The 25383-nt window shown below is 43.2% G+C and overlaps 1 protein-coding gene across 1 annotated transcript in view; it reads right to left on the reverse strand.

Annotated features, from left to right (window-relative positions):
- LOC139766656 (carbonic anhydrase-related protein 10-like) overlaps positions 1-25383 on the reverse strand; it is a 167499-nt gene that overhangs the window by 14347 nt on the left and 127769 nt on the right. The window contains exons 4-5 of the mRNA XM_071695550.1: positions 19518-19631; positions 14692-14775 (exon numbers count right to left, since the gene is read on the reverse strand). Of these exons, the coding sequence (XP_071551651.1) occupies positions 14692-14775; positions 19518-19631 (198 nt within the window). The remainder of the gene's footprint in view (positions 1-14691; positions 14776-19517; positions 19632-25383) is intronic.

Raw genomic sequence — 25383 nt, forward strand, 5'->3', positions numbered from 1 at the left:
TGATGTCATCTGTGGGATCTTTGGTCAACTAAGGTGAACTGAGGTCAGCTGAGGTCATCTGTACTCTTATTGGATCAACTGTTGTCATCTTGGGGTCAACTGAAGTCATCTGTGGTCTTCATAGGTCAATTGACGTCATCTATGGTTAACTGCGGCCATATGTGGTCATCTTGGGTCAACTGACGTCATCTGTGTCCATCTTGGGCCACTTGAGGCCATTTTATATTCATCTTGGCTCCACTCAGGTCATCCATACCCACTTGGGTCAACCCAGGTCGTCTGTGGTCACCTTCAGTCACTGGGGATCAGCTGAGATCATGCGTAGTCATGTAATGTCTTTTTTGGAGGTCACCTGGGGGTCATCTGATCGTTTGCAATCATTTACCACAGAGGGTCATCATATATAAATCCTTAGGTCACATCTGTCGTCAATTGTGTATTATTCACTTTATATTTATCCTCCTTACATACCTATATACATTAATGGTATTCACTTTATATATATATATATATATATATATATATATATATATATATATATATATATATATATATATATATATATATATAAATATTATATTATATATATATATTTTGAAGGTTTGTTGAATGTGTCTGATGACAGAGTGGCAGATATAGGGTGTTTGGGTCGAGGTGGTGTGCAAAGTGAGAGGGTTAGGGAAAATGATTTGGTAAACAGAGAAGAGGTAGTAAAAGCTTTGCGGAAGATGAAAGCCGGCAAGGCAGCAGGTTTGGATGGTATTGCAGTGGAATTTATTAAAAAAGGGGGTGACTGTATTGTTGACTGGTTGGTAAGGTTATTTAATGTATGTATGACTCATGGTGAGGTGCCTGAGGATTGGCGGAATGCTTGCATAGTGCCATTGTACAAAGGCAAAGGGGATAAGAGTGAGTGCTCAAATTACAGAGGTATAAGTTTGTTGAGTATTCCTGGTAAATTATATGGGAGGGTATTGATTGAGAGGGTGAAGGCATGTACAGAGCATCAGATTGGGGAAGAGCAGTGTGGTTTCAGAAGTGGTAGAGGATGTGTGGATCAGGTGTTTGCTTTGAAGAATGTATGTGAGAAATACTTAGAAAAGCAAATGGATTTGTATGTAGCATTTATGGATCTGGAGAAGGCATATGATAGAGTTGATAGAGATGCTCAGTGGAAGGTATTAAGAATATATGGTGTGGGAGGCAAGTTGTTAGAAGCAGTGAAAAGTTTTTATCGAGGATGTAAGGCATGTGTACGTGTAGGAAGAGAGGAAAGTGATTGGTTCTCAGTGAATGTAGGTTTGCGGCAGGGGTGTGTGATGTCTCCATGGTTGTTTAATTTGTTTATGGATGGGGTTGTTAGGGAGGTAAATGCAAGAGTTTTGGAAAGAGGGGCAAGTATGAAGTCTGTTGGGGATGAGAGAGCTTGGGAAGTGAGTCAGTTATTGTTCGCTGATGATACAGCGCTGGTGGCGGATTCATGTGAGAAACTGCAGAAGCTGGTGACGGAGTTTGGTAAAGTGTGTGGAAGAAGAAAGTTAAGAGTAAATGTCAATAAGAGCAAGGTTATTAGGTACAGTAGGGTTGAGGGTCAAGTCAATTGGGAGGTGAGTTTGAATGGTGAGAGGCTGGAGGAAGTGAAGTGTTTTAGATATCTGGGAGTGGATCTGTCAGCGGATGGAACCATGGAAGCGGAAGTGGATCATAGGGTGGGGGAGGGGGCGAAAATTTTGGGAGCCTTGAAAAATGTGTGGAAGTCGAGAACATTATCCCGGAAAGCAAAAATGGGTATGTTTGAAGGAATAGTAGTTCCAACAATGTTGTATGGTTGCGAGGCGTGGGCTATGGATAGAGTTGTGCGTAGGAGGATGGATGTGCTGGAAATGAGATGTTTGAGGACAATGTGTGGTGTGAGGTGGTTTGATCGAGTAAGTAACGTAAGGGTAAGAGAGATGTGTGGAAATAAAAAAGAGCGTGGTTGAGAGAGCAGAAGAGGGTGTTTTGAAATGGTTTGGGCACATGGAGAGAATGAGTGAGGAAAGATTGACCAAGAGGATATATGTGTCGGAGGTGGAGGGAACGAGGAGAAGAGGGAGACCAAATTGGAGGTGGAAAGATGGAGTGAAAAGGATTTTGTGTGATCGGGGCCTGAACATGCAGGAGGGTGAAAGGAGGGCGAGGAATGGAGTGAATTGGAGCGATGTGGTATACAGGGGTTGACGTGCTGTCAGTGGATTGAATCAGGGCATGTGGGGCGTCTGGGGTAAACCATGGAAAGCTGTGTAGGTATGTATATCTGCGTGTGTGGACGTGTGTATGTACATGTGTATGGGGGGGGTTGGGCCATTTCTTTCGTCTGTTTCCTTGCGCTACCTCGCAAACGCGGGAGACAGCGACAAAGTATAAAAAAAAAAAAAAAAAAAAAATATATATATATATATATATATATATATATATATATATATATATATATATATATATATATATATATATATATATATATATATATATATCCTCCTTATATACCTATATAGATTAATGTTATTCACTTTATATATATCCTCCTTATATACCTATATATATATATATATATCCTCCTTATATACCTGTATAGATTAATGTTATTCACTTGCATTACCCTTGCTGATTACGTACATACCTCCAAGTGACTCATTTGATATAGCTTCGTTAATTTCTTATATGCCTCAGCATTACTCGTTTGATAAAAGAGTCTCGTTTACCAAGACTGTCCCCTCGTCAGGACTGCTCGTTTGGTATATAGCTTCGTCAATCACACATATAGACCCACCTCAAGAGATACGAAAACCATTTAAAGAAGAGAAAAAAAAATAGATGACCTTCCTGGGTAATTAACCCCGTCCTTTCCTAGGAAGGCCTCCGGCGTATGGCCTCCCCTTCCCCCCCTTAATCAAAATGAGCTTAATTACCTTGGAAAACCATAGTTTATATATATACACATATTTTTTTCCTCAGATGATTTTTTTTTTCCTTCTTCAGCAGAGGAACGTTGCCAGAGGTCTCTGTTGGCCGTGGGGGAAGGGAATGAAGAATGGAAAACTCTCACATTTATCCCCTCATCTCTCAGCTATATCTCACATTTTATCCCCTGATCTCTCAGCTATATCTCAGATTTAGCCCCTGATCTCTCAGCTATATCTCGCATTTAGCCCCTGATCTCTCAGCTATATCTCACATTTAGCCCCTGATCTCTCAGTTATATGTGACATTTAGCCCCTGATCTCTCAACTATATCTTTCTATTCCCAGCTAAGTCGAGGTGGATGAGAGGGGTTTGATCTTCACGTGTGAAAAATGAAAATAGACTAAAAGCCTTATATTTTTTATCTCGTTTATTTGCAGTTAATCTCTACATCAGATTACACGTTTTATTATCGTTCTGATCAAGAAGATAAAGCCCTGAGAGGCCAAGGTTGTTGTTTTTTTCTTTTCTTATTTTTTTTGGTCTTATTTCCAAACAGAGCTTCGTCTTTGACCAACCACAGAAGCTGTTTCAATATCATAAAAAATTCAGGTTCTCAATACTCCTTCCTTTACGACCCAATAAAAGGCTTTTATCACCACGCCAATAAAAGTCCTTGCCAGAGAGTCAATAAAAACTACATTTAATCGCAAATAAATTCTCTTTATTATCAGTGCTACAGTAAAAAATGTAATTAACCAGGCCATGGACTTTCTAATGATTCATAAACTCATTATCAATCCCATTATTTTTTTTCCTATTACTTAATTAATTATTTTACAAGATATCATTTAATTATTTTACGAGAGTCATGAAAAAGAACCAACATTACCCTTCATTATATCAATAAAAGCTTTCATTATTTGTGAAAAATACCTGTTATCTCGAATCTAATGATGGCAGTATATAAGCCGACTGCCAGGCATCACCTCATTTGCATAACAGATCGTAATCCCGTCACTGATCATCGCCAACATTTATTTTCAAGGAACAAGTCATTTAAAAGAGAAAAAGTAGATGACGACAGAAATGTTTAGCGACGTCTGAAAGTGACATGGGTCAACGAAGGCAAATGGGTCATTTGGAGTCTGTTTATGGTCGTGGCTTAAGACGCGTTATTATATAAAGGGTTAGGAACTGGTCAACCACCTACAGCAGGAGTGGGCTGGATCAGAGGTCTATCCCTGTTCTGTCTACGTCCGTCCTCCTACCTCAGCTGTAGCAGGCTGTGGAGGTCACGTGGGTTGGTGTAGTGCTGCACACCTACCACCCAAACAGAATTGACTTCCATCATTAATCATGTGCTGTTTCATGCACCCCACCTCGCCCTCCCTGCAGAGAGACAGTGGCGAACCATATCCCGTTCACACCCCTCCCATTACCTCAGAGAGTCAGGTCCTCGCGTGATAAGTGAGGAGTTATTCAGTGGCCCTTGACGAAGATGACACCTTGGGCCTTCAGGGACGTCTGCCCTTGCCACTGGGTTTTGAGAGTTTCCCAACACACGTCCAGAACATCCTCGACCAGTGAGTGATATGGCCGACCAGTACCTACTGCCTCGGTCGGTGCCACCTGGCGGTGGCGGTAAAAACTCAATGTACATTAGTTTTACCCTCTCGTGTCCCTCCTCGCCCCGACGACCCATTATCTGGAGCCCAACGTCGACACGTACAGGCCAGTTCCACACTAACATTTCTCTGGCCAGCCGAGTGTTGTACAGTATCCCAGAACAGAAGCCCTTAGCTCAGATCATCAACAAAGTAGATTTGATGAATACGTCAGGACCAATATGGGAGCGGCCTACCATCCCATCCTCCTCCGCTAAATCTTTTAAGACTACACAGAGATATGGTGTCCTGGATCACACTCCGGATTAAGGGACTGATACAATAAGGAGATTAGGCCGTCTTCTGCTGCGACAAAGCGCTTACTAGTGTCCCCCGTGCCACAGTGACACGCAACTACGTGGTAAGAACAGATCTCATCACCCTGCCCAACTACAACACCTGAGACAGTCAGTCGGTCGGACATGAACGAGTGGTGTGGCCAACTGAAAGGGTTGAACGGATGGGACCAGCAGAATTCTTTATTTCCCAGTGGTAATCACCTCTCCAGAGAGGAAGCAGCTTGTTAACAATCAGTTCGCCACCATCTGTTTCAGACTGCCTCTTCCTGGACACCAACTGCCTCCCACTCTACCATCTGTTTCAGACTGCCTCTACCCGGACACCACCTGCCTCCCACTCTACCATCAGTTCGCCACCATCTGCTTCAGACTGCCTCTACCTGAACACCACCTGCTTCCCACTCTACCATCAGTTCGCCACCATCTTTTAGAGACTGCCTCTACCCGGAAACCACCTGCCTCCCACTCTACCTTCAGTTCGCCTTCACCTGTCGGAGACTTGCCTCTCCCTGAACAGCACCTGCCTCTCACACCAAGCCCCCCCCCCCCCCCACCCCCACCCTGAGTCAGTACGTGAATCTGAAGTCGCCAGACGATTACACAGCCTCAGGGTAAGGCGCCCCACTACACCCGCTGACTTACCAATGAAACTACAGATTCTCCTCTGAGCCAGCCAGACACCCCCTCCCTCTCTCCAGAATGTTCCCCTTTACTGGAAGACGTCATATATTTCTCCGGGACCAAGTCAGTGCCATCATCTCGATCCCCGGCTTAATCTGTGAACGTTTTGTGCTTAATTGGCTTTACACAGACATTGCGAGTCCCACCGATCGTTAACAGTTTGCTAATTGAAGACTTCCTCAATCACTCGCTTCCCAGTCAGCTTCCTAGACTTTACCTGTCGCATCCTAGGAAAGAAAGACGACCCGTGTGGGTATGACATTCGATGACTACAAAGCTTTCGATATGCCATTCAGAACATAGTCATCAACTAACCTATGTGCCTTGGGCTGTATAGAAGTCTCATTCCATGTCTGGTAGGCTACCTCGGTGAGCGTCTCCAGGTTTTACGCCTACGAGGGGCCGTCTCCACCCTCCACTCCCTCACCTGAGACCCGCAATCCACAATGGAGGTCGTGTTTCTCATCCGTACTAGTCATGCTCCGATGGATGTAAGTAATCACTAGAGGCACTTCAACGACACCGCCTTTCATGTCAGTGTTACCTCGCCCCATTACGTTTCCCCGTCCAAGAACCCATGAACAGCCTCCAGTATTGGATCACCGCCAAACCACGTCACCATCAACCAAACCAAGACGAAGTCATTGACATCATCCATGGTTGCGATCATGCCCCACCCTCTACTTTCTCACTAGGCCTAAGTTCCTTCCTGGTTGATTAGTTCACCAGGCTATTTTATGTCACTCTGGACGATAGAATGAGATGTTACCGTCAAGTTCTTTACCTGTCGTCTTCAGTCTTCGTAGACCCAAGCCCCTTGGTCTTCCTACATCTGAACTAAAAAACGTCTATACAACTTTCTCTCTTCCCAGACTCGCCTGTTATTATTATCATCAGCATTATTATTATTATTATTATTATTATTATTATTATCATTATTATTATTGTCATTATTATTATTATTGTCATTATCATTATCATTATTGTTATTATTATTATTATTATTATTATTATTATTATTATTATCATTATTATTATTATTATTATTATTATTATTATTATTATTATTATTGTCATTATCATTATTATTATCATTATTATTATTATTATTATTATCATTATTATTATTATTATCATTATTATTATTATTATCATATTAATATTTACACTGACGCGAAGCTCAAGTTACTGAAACGTGGGTTAACGGTACCGTAGACTCTGCAACGATCCCCTGGTACTTGTTACCTCCCTTTGAGCATGACGGTTCGACCATTGGATATGACCTCCTGGCCTATGACCTGGTTCTGGTGAGAGGCCACGCCATCATACCTCAGGGTCGTGTTATCGTGTTCAACGGTGGTATTGTCGTGTTCAATGGTCGTACCGTCGTACTCAAGGGTCGTACCGTCGTACTTAAGGGTCGTACCGTCGTACTCAAGGGTTGAATGTACCGTCGTACTCAAGAGATTTCGCCCGGTCATCTGAGGTTACCACATTAGTGATGGTATCCCCACCCCACATTGTCCCTACCACATACCACCAGGGCAGTAGCCTCGACAACACTGAGGTAGCCTGGTACCTATTACGATAGCCTGGTATCTACTACGATAGCCTGGTATCTACTACGATAGCCTGGTATCTACCACGATAGCTATATATATACTACGATAGCTTGATATCTAGTACGATAGCCTGGTGTCTCCTATGATAGCCTGGTATCTATGCCGATAGCCTGGTATCTACTACGTTATCTAGGTATATACTACGATAGGTTGATATCTACTCATAGCCCTGGCATCTACGGCTATCCCGTATAGTACTACGATAACCTAATATCTACTGTGATAACTTCATTAAGTTATCTAGAATGGCAGAGGCTAGGATAACCTCGTCCTCAGGACACAGCCTAGCCCGAGTCTCCGGCGTGTTGATGAGCCATGGGCAGACCAGACCAGCCTAGCCAGCCATCAGGCCAGTGAACGCCACCCTCACAGCCCGGTCAACAGGCCTCCCTTGTTTGGAATAGTGGCCCCCCCTTTTTTTTTTTCCTATCACCTATTGTATACTGATGTAGTAACAAAAGATAAATATAGAAAAAAAACAATTTCACCGGGAAACATGTGATATAACTGACAGGCGTAGTGACGTTTTTCATTAGGAACTGACACACGCCTGGCTGGTGATGTATAACCCAACCCAGGTTTATTATGATGAATAATATATGCTTTATCCTGATGAATGTCGCTGAGGAACATGATTCTCGCGCATAAAAATGTTTTGGCCTAAATATATTTGGCTAGACTGCGAAGTACGTTCCTAGGCGGGGAGAAATGGTCGGGTGTACAAGCTCTTCACCCAAAGTGTTCAGAAAATACATGTTAAACATATCGTACCGCTTCTAACCATAGAAACGGAGCGTTCCTTTAGAAACCCATATCTCTTACGTTTTCAGGGATTTAATACCAACAGAAACAATGATTTTATGATACTAGATTCCTCAATTGTCTTCACCAGACACCAGGTACACTTGGAAGTCTTGTCAATTACCTGGTTCTCAGAGGTCAATCTTCATTCTCTCTCTCTCTCTCTCTCTCTCTCTCTCTCTCTCTCTCTCTCTCTCTCTCTCTCTCTCTCTCTCTCTCTCTCTCTCTCTGTTCTCTCAAAACTTTCTCTTTCTCTCCTCTCCTCTTTCATCACCAGCTCTAGATCCTATCAGTCCGTCATACTGTAGGGCGTCCTGCTGTACGGCTTTCTTTAGCGGGGTCCCAAATCCATGCCCATTTACACACCAATTCGTTACGTGGTTAATCATCCTCCTGATCTGAGGGGTCGGTCGGTTTGCCTTTGCTTGTGCATGATGTATCCACCAGTGGCTTGGCTGGGCCAGCCCTGCCTGGCTTCACGGGAACAGTTGTAACTCGGGGCGCCCAAGTTGTTCGCTCACGTCTAGCGACTCGATTATCCTGTACATCTAGCAGGTACGCAAACTCAGGTATGTAATCAAAAGATACTCCGCTAGAATGTGATCAACACGCTTCTTAGACGCCACGGGTACGATAACTCTCTCGGTGCGATAGTGTTATTCCTCGTATACGGTTTCGCTACTGTCTCAGGGGAATTCTCTCAATTACAGTGTTACTCGGGTAAAGAAAAGTCATCGTACGTTGCTTTTGTGAACAATAGCTGCCTCGTGTGTGAGATAACAGAGTCTCTTGAGTACGTTACTTCATCCCGCTGTAGACAATAACTTGATCAGATGAGTACGATAGCAACCGTCCTCGTACGATTGTGTCTGCTACCTCCGATGTTGAACATACAAGTGGGCTCAGGGGTAATATATATATATATATATATATATATATATATATATATATATATATATATATATATATATAATATATATATATATATATATATAATATATGTGTGTGTGTGTGTGTGTGTGTGTGTGTGTAGTGAGTGTTTATGGTCTTACAAGTATCCTTAACACCTGACGAAGGTGTTTGTCGACTGGTGGCTGTAACTTAACGTTGACGGCCTTGATAACCTTGGTAGTTGATAGACTAAAAGCCAAACCAGTTAACCAAATGATATATATATATATATATATATATATCTATATATAATATATATATATAATATATATATATATATATATATATATATTTTTTTTTTTTTTCTTTTCTTTCAAACTATTCACCATTTCCCGCATTAGCGAGGTAGCGTTAAGAACAGAGGACTGGGCCTTGAGGGAATACCCTCACCTGGCCCAATTCTCTGTTCCTTCTTTTGGAAAATTAAAAAAAAAACGAGAGGGGAGGATTTCCAGCCCCCCGCTCCCTCCCCTTTTTGTCGCCTTCTACGACACGCAGGGAATACGTGGGAAGTATTCTTTCTCCCCTATCCCCAGGGATAATATATATATATATATATATATATATATATATATATATATATATATATATATATATATATATATATATATATATATATATGTAGAATGCTTAAGATGTTTGTTTATTTCATGAATATACGTAGGTCATTCTTAGCCTCGAGAACAGCCTAGTGGTTGTTAAAGGTCATGACATGTCACCTGAAATCGTTTTCAGCCATTGCAGTTCTTCGGCGGACAATGTGTTAATAGGTCATCAGAAGCTGATGTGGGTCACCAGGGGTCATTATACCGCCAAGGGCTGTCAGGGGTCACCGCGGATCACTAGAGGTCACCTTAGGACATTAACGGTCGTCTGAGGTCATCATAAATTCATCAAAGGTCATCACCTAGATTTACACAAAGAACTTATGATTATTGTGAGTCGTAACGATTGATGAAGAAAAAGAGAATTATGTAAAAATATCGAAAGAAAATATCCACACACGTCAGAGCTCGGATTAATCTTAACCTATGCAACTAGACAGTACGACCCTTGAGCACGACGGTACGACCCTTGAACATGACGGTACGACCCTTGAACACGACGGTACGACCCTTGAACACGACGGTACGACCCTTGAACACAATGATACGACCCTTGAGCACGACAGTACTACCCTTGAACACGACGGTACGACCCCTGAGCACGACGGTACGACCCTTGAACACGACGGTACGACCCTTGAGCAGGACAGTACGGCCCTTGAGCACGATGGCACTACGATCCCTGTGCACGACAATACGTCCCTTGAGCACGACGATAATGACCCTCGAGTATGTGTTGCCTGTATTCTCTAAACAGGCCATGATACCCAAGGGTCGTACCGTCGTGCTCAAGGGTCGCACCGTCGTGCTCAAGGGTCGCAACGTCGTGCTCAAGGGTCGCACCGTCGTGCTCAAGGGTCGCACCGTCGTGCTCAAGGGTCACACCGTCGTGCTCAAGGGTCGAACGTCGTGCTTAACGGGTCGTACCCTCGTGCTCAAGGGTCGCACCGTCGTGCTCAAGGTTTACAACGTCGTGCTTAACGAGTCGCACCCTCGTGCTCAAGGGTCGTACCGTCGTGCTAAAGGCTTTAGAAGGACGTAGCGCTGGGATAAGGCTGTAGGAGGAACTAGAGAAGGAGGAGACTGGCATAACCTTATACAGACAACTGTATTGCAGCTTACCAGTAAGAACAAAAGGAAAGTAAAGAAAACACGCAGGAGGCGAGGAAGCCTCTTGAAGTAGAACACAAAAGGCAGTGGTGGTTTTTTTTCACCTCCCCTCTTCTTCCTCCTCCTCCTCCCCCGCCAGGAAAGAACCAATACAGATAAATTCCCCGGGTGCACACTGCATTGCTGAGAATATTAGAGTCACGGAGAAAATTCCCCCGAGAGGTAGAAGGCTATGCTGCGTTTTCTTTCTTTTTTCGTCCTGTGAACGTGGCCAGAATGCACAACCCGCCACCCGCCCGCCCGCCCGCCCGCCCGCCCGACCGGCAGGGAAAGATCGGGCGGGAATATGAGGGGGAAGGGGGGGAAAAAAACGCGGGAAATTCCTTGCTGACTTGAGCGGAGGAGCGTAGTGGCGCGCGGGGGGGCGGGCGAGTGTTGTGTCTATCACGGAGCCCAGGTTCCTCCTCCCCACGCACAACCTCCGTCGCCCCTCACGTCCGGCCATGCCCGTGGGAGCCCCTCGGCCTCACATCACGGCCGCCATTACCATACAGAGCTACACTCTCACGGTGTCCAGGTGTCATGTAGTGCCTGAGAGGTGGTGGTGTGCGGGCGTGTGTCCCGACCCGAGACGACAGAGTAAGGCGAGGTCGGTGTGGGTTGTTTTTGTTCTTATGCAACACCTAGCATGCGCCTCTCTCCTCTCTCTCTCTCTCTCTCTCTATCTATCTATCTATCTATCTATCTATATATATATATATATATATATATATATATATATATATATCATGGCTGACTTCAGAAAGGCAATGGAAATGACATCAGAACTCATGGTGTTGGAGCTTATTCATCGAATTGGCACCTGTGTGTTTGAGGCTCTTTGTCTACACCGTGGTTCTGGAGGGGTAGGAGGTGCTACACCAGGCAAAAAGGTGGTAGGCTTGCGAGTCGTAAGGTGTGAGTGGGTAGCACCAACTGCTGCAGACCAGGCTTTGATCTACCCTGCCACAGACTTGGGGTTGTGTCGTGCGGTCATTCGATCAGTGGTGAAGAACTTTTCTCTCACTTTTCTTTTCCCAATTTGCTTCACATTCTTCTCATTCCAACATAATCGTATTGTATATGACATCATTGCTGGATCAATTGTTGTAGAGGAACAAGTAGTACAGAGACGTAGAAATAATAACAATGTAAACTAATTAGGAATGAATGGGGAGTTGTGGTTTCAATCCATTACACATGACAGCTAGAGACTGAATGTGAACGAATGTGGCCTTTTTTGTCTGTTTCCCTGGCATTACCTTGCAATGCTATTTCCTGAGGTGGTGTGGCACAGAGAATGGATGAAGGCAAGCAAGTATATGTACATGTGTATATATGTGTATGGCTATGTATGCATATGTATATGTATGTTTATGTGTATATGAGTGGATGGGCCATTCTTTGTTTCCTGGCGCTACCTTGCTGATGCAGGAAACGGCGATTAAGTATAATATTGAATAAATATATATATATATATATATTATCCCTGGGGATAGGGGAGAAAGAATACTTCCCACGTATTCCCTGCGTGTCGTAGAAGGCGACTAAAAGGGGAGGGAGCGGGGGGCTGGAAATCCTCCCCTCTCACTTTTTTTTTTAATTTTCCAAAAGAGGGAACAGAGAAGGGGCCCAGGTGAGGATATTCCCTCAAGGGCCCAGTCCTCTGTTCTCAACGCTACCTCGCTAATGCGGGAAATGGCGAATAGTATGAAAGAAAGAAAGATATGCAGGAGAGAGATCCTTCAATAAAGCAGTATTAGGGAGGTTAAGGCCAGGATCGGTAGGTCATATCTCATGGTCTCAACCCAACACACAGTCAACACAGTCATTAAACGCACGGGAAGACTCGCAAAGATTTTATTGTCTCGTGAAGCAGCGGGTCAGCTGGACGTCTCGGGGTCAGGCCAGGTCACAGGTCAGACCTTGGTCAACGGTCAGGTCCGACCAGGTCACAGGTGAGGCTAGGCCACAGGCTCTGACCTAGGTCAAAGGTCAGGCCAAGATGTAATCCTTTCGGTACGTTGCCTGCGTTGTAATGATTAGGTGTCGTAACCCCATGAACACGACGATACGACCCTTGACTACGACCATAGGAAGCTAGAGGCCAACGGAACGACCCTTGCCATAATGGGTTGACCTTTGACCTGACGTTGAATGGGTCATGTCAGAAGCCTGGACGTCATACCCAAGGGTCGCTCTCTGGTGCTCAAGGGGTTGAGTGTGAGCTCTGTGCGCATGCGTTACAGCAGCTGATATGGTCACCTTTCCTCATATATATATATATATATATATATATATATATATATATATATATATATATATATATATATATATATATATATATATATTCTCCCTGGGGATAGGGGAGAAAGAATACTTCCCACGTATTCCCTGCGTGTCGTAGAAGGCGACTAAAAGGGGAGGGAGCGGGGGGGCTGGAAATCCTCCCCTCTCATTATTTTTTTTTTTTTTTTTAATTTTCCAAAAGAAGGAACAGAGAAGGGGGCCAGGTGAGGATATTCCCTCAAAGGCCCAGTTCTCTGTTCTTAACGCTACCTCGCTAACGCGGGAAATGGCGAATAGTTTGAAAGATATATATATATATATATATATATGCTAATTTAGTGGATATCTGTGATTTTGGTGCGTATCTGTGTTGTGTGTGTGTGTGTGTGTGTGTGTGTGTGTGTGAGAGAGAGAGAGAGAGAGAGAGAGAGAGAGAGAGAGAGAGAGAGAGAGAGAGAGAGAGAGACGTGTTGACGTGAAGGCCTCCGCTACTAATTAACATAAGAAATGGAGCAGGTAACATTGTTATACGAACAGAATGAAGAAGCAACATGGGGCTAATGTAGTGGGGATGTGTGGGTGTTATCGTAATGGAGAATGTAGGGGATGAGTATTGTAGTGGAGATAGTAGTGGGTGTTGTAGTGGGATGTGAAGCTCTCTCTCGTACCGCACTTGGCCCCCTTCTCTGTTCCTTCTTTTGAAAATTAAAAAAAAAAAAAAAGACAGGGGAGGATTTCCAGCTCCCGCTCCCTCCCCTTTTAGTCGCCTTCTACAACACGCAGGGAATACGTGTGAAGTATTCTTTCTCCCCTATCCCCAGGGATATATATATATATATATATATATATATATATATATATATATATATATATATATATATATATATATATATGATTTTTAAGATACTAAAGAAACAGTTTGTAAAACACTGACATAGATATATGCTTTGAAGTTGAGGGTTTATTCAGACTTAACAGGTTTCAAAACACTCAGAAAATGGTTTGTATAACACTGACATAGACACATACTTTGAAGTCGAGGGTTTTTGTAAAACTTGATAGTTATAAAGATGCTCAAAAATGGTTTGTTTGTACAACACTGAAATAGTTACAGGGTTTGAAGTCCACACAGAGAGACAGACCCAGAGACTCAAAACAATAGGTTTAAGCTTTCAGGCAAAAAGGCTTGACAGTGATAGAGGGAGAGAGAGAGAGAGAGAGAGAGAGAGAGAGAGAGAGAGAGAGAGAGAGAGAGCTGCTACTTTACACAGATGGGGGTCACTGGACCCTGCAATAAGCTGGGAGCTTAGGTCATCAGTGCCCTAACAATGGACTGCAGCAAGAAGAAGCCAACCCAATTATATTCCCAGTCAATAATTAGTCATTAGAGAGAGAGAATAAATACCTTGGTTAAGAAAAAAAAAAGGGGGGGGAACCTTGTTGTTACAGACTGGTAAGTTCTCTCTCTCTCTCTCTCTCTCTCTCTCTCTCTCTCTCTCTCTCTCTCTCTCTCTCTCTCTCTCTCTCTCTCTCTCTCTGTATATATATATATATATATATATATATATATATATATATATATATATATATATATATATATATATTTTTCTCTCTCTCTCTCTCTCTCTCTCTCTCTCTCTCTCTCTCTCTCTCTCTCTCTCTCTCTCTCTCTCTCTCTCTCTCGTACCTCAGCGGGGAAGGCGGTGCCGTTCACGGTGTGTTCGGAGCCCACGTGGTCGCGTCCCCCGAAGTGAACTTGCACGTGGCTGACCTGGGGATGGTGAGACGAGGGGTCAGGTCAGGTCAGGTCATGTTAGGTCAGGTACATACTGTATCATTATTATTATTATCATTAAGCATATTTCGGGAGCGTCAGAAATGATATGATGATAAGGTCATATATTTTTTTTAAGAATCTAATCTTGTCTTTGGGGAGAAAAAGAGATATATTAGTTAATAGTTAATAGATGTAAGATATTATTGAAATGGTATAAGAGAAATTCAAAAGTTTTTTGTTCTAACAATAAATAGACTTTTGGATGATTAAGAGAAATTCAAAAGTTTTTTGTTCTAACAATAGATAGACTTTTGGATGATTAAGAGAAATTCAAAAGTTTTTTGTTCTAACAATAGATAGACTTTTGGATGATTAAGAGAAATTCAAAAGTTTTTTGTTCTAACAATAGATAGACTTTTGGATGATTAAGAGAAATTCAAAAGTTTTTTGTTCTAACAATAGATAGACTTTTGGATGATTAAGAGAAATTCAAAAGTTTTTTGTTCTAACAATAGATAGACTTTTGGATGATTAAGAGAAATTCAAAAGTTTTTTGTTCTAACAATAGAAAGACTTTTGGATGATTGGAAAAATAATTTGTCTTTCACAGAGATTCGGAAGATTGGAATATCCCTCTCATAGAGCTTCAGAAAATTAGAATATGTGTCTCGTCCAGTTTCAGAAAACTGAAATACACGCATCATCCAGTTTCAGAAAACTGAAATACACGCATCATCCAGTTTCAAAAAACTGAAATACATGCATCATCCAGTTTCAAAAAACTGAAATACATGCATCATCCAGTTTCAGAAAACTGAAATACATGCATCATCCAGTTTCAGAAAACTGAAATACGCCCATTATAGAGTTTCGGAAAACCGAAGTACGTGTCTCATCGGGTTTCGGTCAACTGAGATACGCATCTGATAGCGTTACGGATGGTTGAAAAAGGCGTATTCACTGAGTTCCGATAACGGAGATGTATGTATATATATATATATGAAAAGTTTCGGAAGACTGGAATACCTATGTCACCGAGTTCCGTATAAACGGAATTCCTGTTATCCGTAAATAAGATAAATGTTGAAGTGAATGTGGTCGAGTTAAAAAAAAATGCGTCGAACACATCCGGACATCGTAAAGGTACGACGGTACGAAACCCGTGAGCACGAAGATACGACGCTCAAAGACCAGGACATTGTGCTCAAGGGTCGTAAAGTCACGTTTAAAGGCTCGTGCAGTCGTGCTCAAGGGTCGTATATAGTACTGTACAAGGGTCGTGCCGTTGTGATCAAAGGGTCTTACTGTCGTGCTCAAGTGTCGTGCCCTCATTCTCGAGGGTAGCACCGTCTTGCTTAAAGATTGTAAGGTCGTACTCAAGGGTCGTTGGGTCGTGCTCAAGGGGCGTAGGGTCATGCTTCTGGGTTATATGGTCGTGCTCAAGGGTCGTAGGGTCACGTTCAAGGGTCGTAAGATCGTGCTCAAGGGTCGTAGGGTCGTAGGGTTATACGGTCATGCTCAAGGATCGTAGGGTCACGTTCAAGGGTCGTAAGGTCGTACTCAAGGGTCGTTAGGTCGTGCTCAAGGGTTATACGGTCATGCTCAAGGATCGTAGGGTCATGTTCAAGGGTCGTAAGGTCGTGCTCAAGGGTCGTAGGGTTATACGGTCATGCTCAAGGATCGTAGGGTCATGTTCAAGGGTCGGACGATCGTGCTGAAGGGTCGTAGGGTCGTGCTCAAGGGTCGGACGATCGTGCTCAAGGGTCGTACTCAAGGGTCGTACTCAAGGGTTCTTCCGACTCGTCCGGAAATTATAGAACACGGTTGGTTTAACATAGACCCTTAACTGTGGATTCATCACATTAACTTCACTAACTTGTACTTCAGGACCCACTTCAGACTACACTGGTGTCTGCAACCCTAAAATGAAATCGTTCGTTGAACACTTTGGGGCAAAAGACCATTGTTAAAGAGCTCAGCGAGACTTTAACGAGCAGTAATCACCTCGTTACACGTCACTGGCTTGAAGTGTTTAAGTTAGTGACGTTTGGTTAACTCACCAGCTGGTTTGAGTGCTCAGATTAGCGGCCTTTGCTGAACTCACCAGCTGGTCTGCTTGCTAGAGTTAGCGGCTTTTTGTAAGTCATCCAGCTATTGGTAACGCTATAGCAAGCGACACACTTCACTACCGCTCACCAGCTCGTCCCATTGCTAAAGCTGGCAACGTTTGCTATTTCGCGAGTTGGTTGGAATGCTAAAGTTAGCGACGTTTGCTGAACCCATTGCAGACGACGGACCCGGGGATAAGCTGCTAACAATTAGCACTCATTACTTGCTGCAGTAACTCGCCTCATCAGGAGTCAGCCAAGGGTGATTAGAGGGTAAACACAGCAAGACAGGGACGTGGGAGAATCAAGGATTAGGGAGATTGGGATTGGGGCATGCACTGGTGAACGCTCTTGGGAGTGTGATTGGGTCTTAGGTTATGATTTTGTGATTGTAGGCGTAAAAGTGTGATTAGGATTTGGGTCTTGATGTCTGCACGAGCTTGTGTGATTAGGGAAATTATGTGATTTGGGCACATTGAGGATGTGTTAGCGAAGACCAATATGGAAAAGATTAGGAGCTAGGATTGGAATGGCCTTAGGAGGAGGATTAGAGATTAGGATTGAGTTGATACGATTAAAGAACAAGAGTACGTTTGATGCTTAGGGATTAGAAGTAAACACTTCAGTCTTTGGACTGAAACCAATGAGGTAAGGAAGGATTAGGGAATGGACTAAATGAGATACGGATTAGGGTTGGACCGTGGAAATGAAGATTGGCGATTGGGACTAAGGTAAGACAGAGGAATTTGAAGGGAAAGAAAAGTCTTTGTGACTGAGAATAGTCTTAGAGGACTGGGGATTGGAACTGTGGATTAACATCAGGAGGATTAGATCCGTCATCAGAGGGAAGAAACAAAGGAATTGATCCCAAGAACTTACAACTAAGGATTAGATATGAGGATTGGAACATAAGATTGGAACTGAAACTCAGCTATTGTGTTTGAGGCAGGGAAGGATTGGGAATAAGGTGGGCAGGACTGGATATTGGGACTAAGGAGGTGAAGATTGGAATCTGGATTAGTGAGAGAGGATTGGGGATTAGCACCATAGAGATGAGGGTAAAGACAGGTGCCAGAGGCGAGGATTGGGAGATGTGGTCACAGAAGTGAGGATTGGGGGCGGGGGCTGGAAATGAACTGAAGAGATCCGGTTTAGCACATGGGATCTTGGGTACATTTAGGTAAAGATTGGGGATTTGGGGTTAAGGAGGGGAAGATTGCCGCGTGCGTTGGAGGATTAGATATTACACTTAAAGATTAGGAAGTGAAGATTCGTACAGATGATATAGTGAACTGGAAGATTGATATAAAGAATTACGGGTGTGAAGATTAGGGATTGGAAGGCAGTAAGATCGAAAATTTCGAATCAAGAGAGGCTGATTGGTGATTGGGGCTGAAGAGTTAGGGAAGAGGGTTATAGGATTAGAGATTGGGATGATAAGTGTGTATGTGTGTGAGAGAGAGAGAGAGAGAGAGAGAGAGAGAGAGAGAGAGAGAGAGAGAGAGAGAGACGACACTCATCGCTTGATTATATAAGACCTGTAACTCACCTTCACATCCCCCCGTGTCCTGTAACTCACCATTCAGGACTCGCCGTATCCTGTAACTCAACCGTTGGACCTTCCTTTGACTGTAACTCAACATACATGACTTTCCGTGACCTGTAACTCACCCATCGGACCTTCCTCTTGAGTGTAACTCAACATTGAGGACCCTCCGTCACCTGTACCTCCCCTTCCTGTAACTCAGGCGGGGGAGTTCCCGCCCAGCTGTACCTGTTTCACGGGTTATTACCACTGGATTTCTATGAGTTATGACCTTTGAACTTTCAGCGGTTGAATTGATGTCTAATAGACCTTAGCTAGACTTGATATCTAATAGACTTAAGCTTGACCTGATATCTGTTGGCGATAAGCTTGCCTGATGTCTAACAGCCATAAGCTTGATCTTGTATCTAATATGTAAAAGCTTGACCTCATATATGATATCTATAAACTTTTTTGATATATTGTTACCATGAGCTCCACCCAATATATATATATATATATATATATATATATATATATATATATATATATATATATAGATAGATAGATAGATATATGAGAGCTATCAGCTTGACCTAATAGATAATAGCTATAAGCTTGACCTAATAGATAATAGCTATAAGCTTGACCTAATAGATAATAGCTATAAGCTTGACCTAATAGATAATAGCTATAAGCTTGACCTGATATGTGATAGCTATAAGCTTGCCTGAGATCTAATAGTAATAAGCTTGACCTGATATCTAATAGATGCAAGTTTGACCTGATATCTATTAGTTTAAAGCTTGACCTGGTAGCTGTATACTGACCTAGTATCTATATGTACCTGTAGATGCTGACCTGGTACCTGTAGATATTGACCTGATACCTTTATGTACCTGTAGGTACTGACGTAGTACCTGTAGATACGGACCTAAAGATGCTGACTTGGTCCCACTTTGTACCTGTAGATACGAACCTGGTATGTATATGGACCTGTATGTACTGACCTGTTACCACTTTGTACCTGTATACACTGACCTGGTACCATTATGTACCAATAGATACTGACCTGGTACCATTATGTACCAGTAGATACTGACCTGGTACCTGTAGGAGAGCGGACCCCCAGTAATATTGATTGCAGTGTGGTGATGACCTGGCACTCCTAAGGTCAAAACGACGCTGTGACCTGTGTTGTTGATGACCCCGTTGACCTGTAACATACGGGTACAGTCAGTGTTGACCTGTAACATAAGGGCGGCGTAGGTATTTCCCAGACATATACAGGTATACTGAGTTCTCTCCTGTAATATACTGGTAGATTAAGTGTTCTCCTTTAACATGGGGAAATCATGAGCGTTCACCTGTACCGTGTGGGTTCAGCGATCGTCCCCCCTGTAACATGCGGTGTTACAGGTGCCATGGGTGTCCCCTCTATATGGGTACTGTGAGTGTTCCCTATCTAACATACGCGCGGACCTAAGTCCTTCACTGTAACGTGTGAGTACAGTGGGTCCTCTGCAACAGACAGGTACAGCAAGTATTTCACTGTAACAGGGGCAGAGCTGTGTGTTCTGTACGATACAGGAGGAGTAACTGTTTCACTGTAACATATGGATACATCGGTGTGTTGTATATCACACAGATACAGCGTTCCACTGTAAGATAAGGGGACAAGGTTAAACTAAACTGTTTCACACAGTTACAGTTCGTAAATCATTTAACCAGTTTTCATAAATAAATAATCATGGAGATGGCAACTGTCTTGTTTGTGAAGTGTAAATGAATATTCATTTACACTGGAGCATGGAGATATACAGTTAATGTTTGTGAATTGTGTAAATCAGTCATTTACATAAGATTATAAAGAGTTCTGCGTTCATAAATTACGTAAACTGGTTGTTGTTTGAAAATGATGTAAACAACTCATCACTTACAGAGACCAAGAATATGCTACAGTTTTTCGTAAATTATGTAAACTAAACTTCATTTCCACTGGGTTATGGAGTGAGTTATTATATGTAAACTATGTAAACCACTCTGTTATGTATACAGGATCAGAGAGAAAGTTATTGCTTGTAAATCATGTACACCACTCGTCATTTACACAGGATAAGGTAGCGTTGTGGGTTCTGCGGATTACGTAAATAAGTCATCATTTACATAGCTTCAGGGAAACGTAGCCAAATGTGGTTGTGTAATTCTGTAAAACCAGTTCATGACTTACAAAGGATGGGGAAGTTTTTTTTTTCTTTTTTACAGAACTCTTTAACATCGTGTCAGTTTACTTCGTCCATTGTGCCTGTGTCAGATTCTTATTACGTAAATGTTTCCTGATCGATATGTAAGATATCCTCCACCTCTCACTCCAGTATCAACAAACCCCAGTGCCTCTCAGATCTTTAAAATACAAGCTTTGACTACATCTAGTTCTTGTATTGGCCCAGGCTTCGATATTTCAGTAGGGCTAAGCCCTTCTTTTCGGGACTGTGTCAGTTATGTGTCACTGGCACTTACAGTAAGGCGGTGTCATTTAAATGTGGACACCTCTTATATGACTGGGTCTATAACCTCCACAGTATCGCCACTCCAGCATATTGCAGACGTGACCTTGGGATATCTCCAGCCCTTATATTGGGGACTCTGACCTTTAAACCAAGCCACCTTTGTGTTGGGTCTTTGACCTTTGAATGTCATCAGCCTTTACAAAGGTACTCTGACCTTGAGATAAAGTCAGTTCTTATTTTAGGCCTGCCACTATTGAATATCGCCAATCCATGTGAATTCTTGAATATCGCCAGTCGAAATATTGGGGATGTGACCTTTAAGTATCACCGGTCCTTATATTCGGGATCTTATCTGAAGATATCACCAGCCCATGTATATATGGAACCCGACCTTACATTTGAATATGAGATTTGAATGTCACCAGCTTATATATTCTATATTTGACCTTTATGTATCACTCGTCCTTATATTGTTGCTATATGACCTATAAGAAATTTGACCAGCCCTTACATTCGGGATCTCCATCCCTCACGTTAGGGATTTACCTTTTTTTTTTTATAGTATTATCCCTTATGTTGAAGTTTTGATCCTTGAATGTCACGAGCCCATCTGCTGGGGTTACTGGCAGATCTGGTCTTCGTCTGTTCGTTCGCCCGTATGGTTGGGGACCGCTCACCAGCTGGCCATCAGTTTTATAGACTTGGACTAACACTGAGCAGACGCTCCGGCAATAACAAATCCTTTGTTGCGTTCTGCCGGAGAACGGCGGATTAGCATTGTTCAGTGGTAAAACCACTTATCCCCTCTATTTGTCCTCCTCATACCACCCATATTGCCGTCAAAAATATTGTGCTTAACAGTAATATACTCTACCGAAAATACATCACCCCAGGTGTCTGGAATTTCTATCCTGCCAAGGAAGTAGACAAACTATTGGCATTTGTATGGGTTAGTCATCGTGCGCCTGGCAACCTCCTCAGCATTTGTTCAGAAAAGCAGAATTTCCTTTCGGCATTACTTACATTCTTTGAATATCAACACCCCTTATATTCGGGATCTGACATTTGAATATCACCGGAACCCTTACATTGGGATTTGACATTTAAATACCACCGGACTTTCCATTCGGGATCTGAGCGTCAGATATCACCAGACCTTATTTTTTTTGGGGGGGCGCCTCTGATCTCTGACCATCGGCAGCCTTGACTGTGGCGTTACGACCTCTTGAAACATCGTCAGCGCTGCTGGTGCTGAAGGCCGCATTGCCTCCAAATATCGCCAGCGCTCTATATTCGAATCTGTTCCCTCCAAATATTGTCGGCATTTACTGACCTTTAAATATCGCCAGCGCTTATTGCTAGGGCTATAACCTCCCAATATCGCCCACAGTCCGTCATGCCTATTGTTTTTTTGTGATATTTTCTCTCTCATGTAAATGTTTTTAACATTTTGAATATCAGAGAAGAACATCACATCAGCGAGATGTATGACTGACATTTCCACTAGGATGCACAGCATCGTGTCCATTGTTCATTATATTCTCTGTTAAAGTCTCCGCGATAGAAATATTGTGTCCTTGTTATTCTACTGTGTCGCTGGGTAGCTTTCTGCGAATTTGGGCGTGTTTGGGAAGAGGTGGTGTTTTGTGAACACACACACACACACACACACACACACATCCCGCTCTGAGCCAGGTACCCATTTCTGGACCAGCCCCGGGGGGAGGATGAACACCTGGGGTGGGTGTTGGCTGACTGCCACGCCTGAGTTCCGAACCCATGCGGGTCCAACCCCAGACTGGCCCGTGCTGACTCATGGCCAGTATCGCTATGGATGTGCGCGCATTTGTCAATGTTGTATATGTGTTTGTTTGCATTTTATTTGCCTTTAAGTCTTTCTGTGTGTGTGTGTGTGTGTGTGTGTGTGTGTGTGTGTGTGTGTGTTGGGAGGGAGGGTAGCGAATATTGGGGTAAATACAGACCTGGCTGCAGGTACAGACCTGGCTGCAGTATTCACGTTTTTACATTTACAAAAAATGACGATGAATTGAAGGCTAGAGGGGAAGCTCTTGCCGTAATTGGTTGGCAGACCCATATATATATATATATATATATATATATATATATATATATATATATATATATATATATATATATATATATATATATATATTGAGTCATAATTACCCCAGGACATCTTTCTAAGTAGAAGTCCAGGTGTTATCCACGACTTGCTTGCAGTTGCTCCTGCAGTCCAGGGTTGTTCTACATCCAGTAGCAGGGGAATGTGGGCTCCTTTAGAGTGAGACGTTATTTGACGAGACTGTACTCCCTGTGATACGGCTTCGCCAAAGGTGACTTTTCACTCGCGGTTTAACATCGAGCAGGTGGAGACCGTTAACTCATGTATATATATATATATATATATATATATATATATATATATATATATATATATATATATATATATATATATATATATCCCACATCCCACCCTCCCAGCATGGGTTCAGATCCCAGACATTTCACCACAACGCTACACTCTGACCTCACACAATGTAGATGGAATCAACTTACCTTAGCCCCCGTCCTGCACAGTACTAGTGGCAATAGACATTAAACAAAGCATTTGACACTGTTCGCCGACACATCCTCACACGACAGATTCTTGACACCATCCTCCACAGCAGTGACATATAGTGGTTCGCTAATTTCAAAACCGGCCGCCGTGCCCAGAGTCATTCACAATAGCTTCACTTTTACGACACTTACACTCTACAGTGGAGTTCCCCGGTGACTAGTCCGTTCTCCATTTCTCATCCATCTCTTCCTACATGACCTCCCATTACCTCCGGCGAGACTCATATGCAGACGACCTCACAATCACAATACCCTGACAACACGGTAACAACATCAAATGTGCAGCGTTGTATTACACACTTGGAAGAAAGGCTCACCAAGAACAGAATGTATACATATCCACAGAATTCATCAATTACTGTTTTAACCCAAGGCAGAAACGAATGCAGCTCACACCCTACAGTCACCTTGAATGGCCAGTCTGTCCCACTGAACAAAACACCAACCATTCTAGACACTACTTACAACACCCATGACACTCACTCTCTACATTAGTAACATCAGCACAAAAAGTAGCACGCAAACCAGACGCCTCACAATACTAACTGGCACCAAATTGGGACAAGAAAAAGAATCCGTCGACATCCTGCACACCGTGTTTATCCGCTCCACTTTATGCTTCACCTGTCTGGTCTTCCACCCACTCTGAAGCAAGTATAACGAAGCTGCAAACCACAAAAATAGCAATCACAAACGCGCGACAGCGTCACAGTGAAACAGAGATCCTTTCAGTACAGTCCCACCTCAACATGCTCGGCAGTCAATTCTGTGTAACAGCACTTGACCCCTCCCACGCGAACCACTCTGTAACTAACTACCAATTTCTACGTAGAAATAAACGCTTGCCCCTTGCCTCACAGTTCAGTAACCCCCTACTCACAGATCCCCCCTCCCCCAACCCCCCAACAAACATAACACTACCAAAACCCATCCATACCGAACTGACCCGACAACCAGTATACATCCGACCTCCCAACTCAACCTTTAACTCCAACCCACCACATACACACTCTTCAGAAACCACATTCCCCAGACAAACACGAGTCGCGCTCCTCCGTCTACGCTCTGGACATCAGTCACCCATCATTACAGCTCCTCGAACACCTTTCCTACATACTCCAAGACCCTTCATGCACACGATACGACTACCATAGAAGAAAACAGCCAAGCACTTACCACTCAGTACCCTGAACTCACTACATAGACGCACACACATCACTGTACTTAATCACTTATAGTCCCGATCCATGGACGTGGCCAGCTGTCTGGGTGCTGCAGGGGGTCTCATGAGAAATAGCTAACTTACCACTCAAAGGCTGGGTGGAGTGTGTGATTCATTTGCACATCCCAGGATGCGTGGTGGTACATGTACTCTTGAGTGTTTCTTTACCTCCGATGGATATTAGACCGAACACCAGCTAATCCGCGCCAGTCCTTACATCATCACACAGTACAACATCCCACCAGCTTACAATCCCGCCTTCAAGCGTTAACACAACTGATGGCATTCTCCTTTGTGTGCACCTGATGTCTCATCGTGTTGTTATAGGCAGTGATCGACTCCTGTTACAGCTGTCATGTGAGTATAATCCTCTTACTATGCGCTGTGTTGGGCGATATGGCTGTGGCGGGTGTGGAGTTTAAGATCTGATCACCCCCCACTCCTCTTCATCGTGGAATTTCAATATAAGCGGTTGGGGGTCACGTCCAGTCAGTACCTATCAAGATTTATCGACGTATTGAAGCACAGCGGATGATCTCCCAGCGACACGTTGTCTACATGTGTCTGTTCAGTGTGCATATCTGAAATATGCTAATC

Source organism: Panulirus ornatus, chromosome 58 (genome assembly GCF_036320965.1).
Source record: "Panulirus ornatus isolate Po-2019 chromosome 58, ASM3632096v1, whole genome shotgun sequence".
In the NCBI taxonomy this organism is placed as follows: Eukaryota; Metazoa; Arthropoda; class Malacostraca; order Decapoda; family Palinuridae; genus Panulirus; species Panulirus ornatus.